This window comes from Priapulus caudatus, unplaced genomic scaffold (assembly GCF_000485595.1).
Source record: "Priapulus caudatus unplaced genomic scaffold, Priapulus_caudatus-5.0.1 Scaffold1715, whole genome shotgun sequence".
In the NCBI taxonomy this organism is placed as follows: Eukaryota; Metazoa; Priapulida; class Priapulimorpha; order Priapulimorphida; family Priapulidae; genus Priapulus; species Priapulus caudatus.
Genome location: NW_014578776.1, coordinates 35,835 through 40,549, shown reverse-complemented (window position 1 = coordinate 40,549; position 4,715 = coordinate 35,835). Strand labels below are relative to the sequence as shown.

General features: G+C 45.0%; 1 protein-coding gene across 1 annotated transcript in view; it reads left to right on the top strand.

Moving 5' to 3' along the window:
- The window catches only part of LOC106817411 (carboxypeptidase N subunit 2-like), a 17,500-nt gene that overhangs the window by 7,307 nt on the left and 5,478 nt on the right, over positions 1–4,715 (top strand). The window contains exons 4-6 of the mRNA XM_014822076.1: positions 556–627; positions 3,373–3,444; positions 3,590–3,667. Coding sequence (XP_014677562.1) covers positions 556–627; positions 3,373–3,444; positions 3,590–3,667 — 222 coding nt within the window. The remainder of the gene's footprint in view (positions 1–555; positions 628–3,372; positions 3,445–3,589; positions 3,668–4,715) is intronic.

The following is a 4,715-nucleotide window of genomic DNA, read 5'->3' as shown; positions in this document are numbered from 1 at the left end:
CCACCACGACGAACCAACAGAAAATAACAACGACTCTATAAGTAAGTACGTTCGTACAAACAATAAGAGCTCTTCGTTCTTCTTCTTCTTCTTCTTCTTCTCTTCTTCTCTCTCTCTCTCTCTCTCTCTCTCTCTCTCTCTCTCTCTCTATCTATCTATATATCTATCTATCTATCCATCGTTATCTCTCTCTCTCTTTCTCTCTCGTTCCTCCCTCCCCCTTCTCTCTTTCCCCCTCTCTCTTTCTCCCCGCCTCTCTTGCTCACCCTCTCTCTCTCTTTCTCTCCCCCTCTCTGTACGAAGCAGAAAATTTGCGTGAAATCGTCATAAAATGAGCATTAAATTATGATCAGTATCGAGAAATAAGATCAGGGGACTTTTTTTCGCACTCATATTTCTTTTCCGTAGATAATTGTAGTATTAGTGTTATTAGATCATTTAGATAGGTGTCTTCATTAGTTTGCGAAGCAATTATTTTAATTACCTACTACTCTACGATGGAATACAATTAGTGGGACGCTGTTAAATAATGACATCTCCTTCGCTGTCTTGCAGAGATATGTCCTACAACAAACTTGAGCGGTTGAATTCGTTGATCTTCAGCAAGCTCTCGAGGTTACAGTCGCTGTAAGTGGAGTGCTCGGGAAACGATTTAGCTGTCACCCGCTATTCGTTCGTGTCGTCTGCATGAACTTTTACCATCGGCAAGCTTCGGCAAGCTTCGGCATGCTTCGGCAAGCTTCTCAACTTTCGCCTCGGTCGCGCCACGCTCATATCTCCGCATTTTTCACATCGTCGCAACCTCTCACCGCGTTTACACGACTTGCTGGCAGCTGTCATAGCCCGAGGTGCGTTGTTAGAAATATCAGATAATAGTTTTAGCGAACATATCGTCTAAAATTTCATGACTTTTCTACGGCACTTCACTTAAGAGGTTATGACATTTTAGACGACATATGTTCTCTTAGCTATCCGCGATGTTTCTGACAACGGTCCCACGCTCCCTATTGCACTTTTCCTCTGAATGTCAGAAATGACAATTAATATATGCGATTGATGCGTAATAAGTGACGTCACCCGTAATTACGACGGCGAGTCCGGCGACGTGAAGATTGCGATAATTTTCATAATTAATCAGCTGCGAGCAAAAGCAGAAATTGATTAAGAATTAGGTATGGACGAAAATGCGCGAATACACGATGATTCAATTGCACTTGTAATTTTCTATGCGCTTGAAAACTCCTTCCGACGAAATGCAGTTGTTCTTTTTCATCGCAACCAAATGCTGATTTTTCTCGACAACATAAGTATTCATCTTCGTCACATCATGATTATTAGATTTTTAAAGAGAATAAAAAAAAACTGTGAAACGACTCCATGTTCCAGCTTTACTTTTTTCGGCTCGTCGACACTGTCGGTGTGGTAGCTTGGCAACGCGTCACATAGATGAAAAGTGAACAGCTAGCTACCGGCCGGATAATTAAACGACAAATTAAGATGATATTAAATTAAAATTCTGCCAGCTCCGAATCATCATTATTCGATCATAGGTTTGAAGAGCTTGGGGGGGGGGTTCACAGGTTTGTCTACAGAAATCTCTCTACTTCTTTCAACATGTGCAACGGAACAGGAACCCTTGCAAAAGATCAATAGTTACTTGGTAAATTGCTAATTTCCCACCGTCATCTGCCCAGAATACAACCCGTACATAATATGTTTGCCCCCCCCTAGAAAAAATGGTTAGCCACGCCCCTATATTGACCGACATCAACTAAAAAAATCTTTAAATGGGTGCGTAGATATTTTATACCAAGAAGGTGGATTCTGAGTGTGACTGGCTTTGATAAATATCCCTCCTTTGATGTGAAATGTACGTGTAAATATGAATGTCTTCGAGGTGCACAGTTTTTTCTACTTATACATCATAATATATAGTGCGCACAGTATCGCAGAGTATCGCAGGAATCTCTCTTCACGTCGTTGCTGTATTTGTCATTTACTATTTGTCATCTTTTATCGCACAAACTCCTTCGGCTGCATTATTACTGAGAATGTCATGTAATAAATGGTAGACCCCCAACTACGCGTCGTACGAGTATGTCGTGAAAACCTACATATCTTCGGTTTTTGACCTTTCGGGAAGGTTTCGGGTAGTATTAACATAAAAAAGATGCTTTCTGTTCTCAGTTAATGCGAGTGACTGACTGACCTTGCAATTTTTATTTCGCAGTCATGTTGGTTTCAATTCCATCGCAGCTATCTCGGAAGATGCATTTGATGGACTTTCCAATTTGCAGTACTTGTAAGTCAACTTAATCTACAGAATAGTCTGTAATATGATATATGATTGATTGATTGATTGATTGATTGATTTACTAATTGACTGACTGACTGACTGACTGATTGACTGATTGATTAATTAATTGATTGATTGATATATTGATTGATCAATAAATAAATAAATAAATAAATCGATCAATCGACTGAGTAAGTAGGTGATCGATTGAATGGTCGTAAGGTGGATATGCTACAGGACCTTGTGCTTGTGCTCATTCTATAGCCAGCAACAACCATCTAACTAGTATGTAGTATGTAGTATCTAGTATGTAGTATGTATGTAGTATGATACTACTATAATTACACGATCAATTATATCACACGTGTCAGTGTGCTATACGGAATTCAGCATCCGCGCACCTAGAACATTTTACTCGTAGAAAATTAATCTGCAAGAATAAAACCGTTATTTGACATTGCGGTGTGTGCGGCGTCGTGTGCTACTTCCCGGGCGCGAAATTTTTTTCCCACTTGAGTTCCGGACCCACCATAGATAGTGTTTTGTAATAAATGGTTCGTATATATATGGTTGGATTATAGTTAGTGTTAGGGTTCGGGTACGTGTTAGGGTTAGGGTTAGGGTTATGGAGGTATAGGCGGTATTCATTTTACATTGTTGCTTCGAGGAAGTCGAGTGAATGGAGTGCGCTGATTGGCTGTGGTCCGGAACTCAAGTGTGGAAAGTAATTTTGCTTCCCGGGCGGTTATATATACGCCCGTGCAGTTGTGCGCGGTTTGCGTGTATTTGCGCGCGTACGCCCTGGCGCGTGTGTGCGCGCGTGCACTGCCTTCATACGCGTGTGATTAGATAGGAAACGTTGGCGCAGACGTGTGCGTACATGTGCGTGATTCGTTAGCGCGTGTGGTTCGTGACCAGTGTTATTCTGCCGTGTTGTTCATATCACCATCGCATAGTATGCGTTTAGTATTACCAGGGGTAGATACTGACAAATCGAAATGAAAATTGTCACTAGGGCTATCTACCCCCTGGTATTACGTTTTATATTTAATTCGATGCATTTTTTCTACTTGCAGGGATATGTCCGGCAATATGTTATCGTCGTTTCAAGGACGACCGTTTGCTTATCTCGAAAACCTGATCGAACTGTGAGTGTTGCAAGAACTGCAATAGCTAAGCGTTGTTCGCAGCGGTACTACTGCGTTACTACTCAAAGCTACAGACAATCTAGAGATGCTAATGGTTTGTTAAATAATCCACAGCTTACACTAAGCTTCGTGTTCGCTGTTTCAGCAACATCGCACGCAATCTTCTTACAACTGAGGCTCTGCGCAGTGATATCTTCATCCCATTGCGACGTCTAGAAAGCTTGTAAGTTTTGGCGGGAAGGGAGGAAATGCCCATTCCTTCGAAAGCAATTAGAAGTATTATACCTGCGTTGGCTAACCGCATTTGCTAAAAGGTTTGAAAAATGGTCTGAATTCTTATTCAGCTGGCGTAAAGCAAAGCCGGCACGGGTTTCTTTTCGTTCGTGCGAATTGCATGATGTTTTCATGCTGGCGTGCGTGCATGTGTGTGCGCGCTGGCGTGCGTGCATGTGTGTGCGCGCTGGCGTGCGTGCATGTGTGTGCGCGCTGGCGTGCGTGCATGTGTGTGCGCGCTGGCGTGCGTGCATGTGTGTGCGGGCTGGCGTGCGTGCATGTGTGTGTGGGCTGGCGTGCGTGCATGTGTGTGCGGGCTGGCGTGCGTGCATGTGTGTGTGGGCTGGCGTGCGTGCATGTGTGTGCGCGCTGGCGTGCGTGCATGTGTGTGCGGGCTGGCGTGCGTGCATGTGTGTGCGGGCTGGCGTGCGTGCATGTGTGTGCGCGCTGGCGTGCGTGCATGTGTGTGCGGGCTGGCGTGCGTGTATGTGTGTGCGCGCGCTGGCGTGCGTGCGTGCGTGCGTGTGTATCTGTGCGTGCGATGGTACGCGCGTGTGTGTTTGTGTATGTGTGCGCACCCGCGTGTGTGTGTATGTGCGCTTGTGCGTGTGTGCGCTTGTGCGTGGTGCGTGTGTGCGTGCGTGTGTGCGTTTGTGCGTGCGTGCGCGCGCTTGTGCGTGCGTGCGTGCGTGCGTGCATGTGTGTGTGTGTGTATGTGTGTGTGCGCGCTTGTGTGTGTTTGTCTACTAATGAGACGCAACTCTACCAACGTCGTCAAAATGCACGCCGACTGACAATTCTTCGACCTCCCGCCTCCCCTCCCCTCCCCTCCCCTCAAAAAACTTCTCTGCACATGCAAAATCTATTTCTGATCTCGTTATATTTTTTCAGTGCGTTTTCTTTGTCTCCTTACCACGCGTGCGACTTTTACCTGTGTACGAATGAGGGAAAGTGGACGCGTGTGCGCACGGTCCCATTCTCGTTAGCTCTACCTCTTT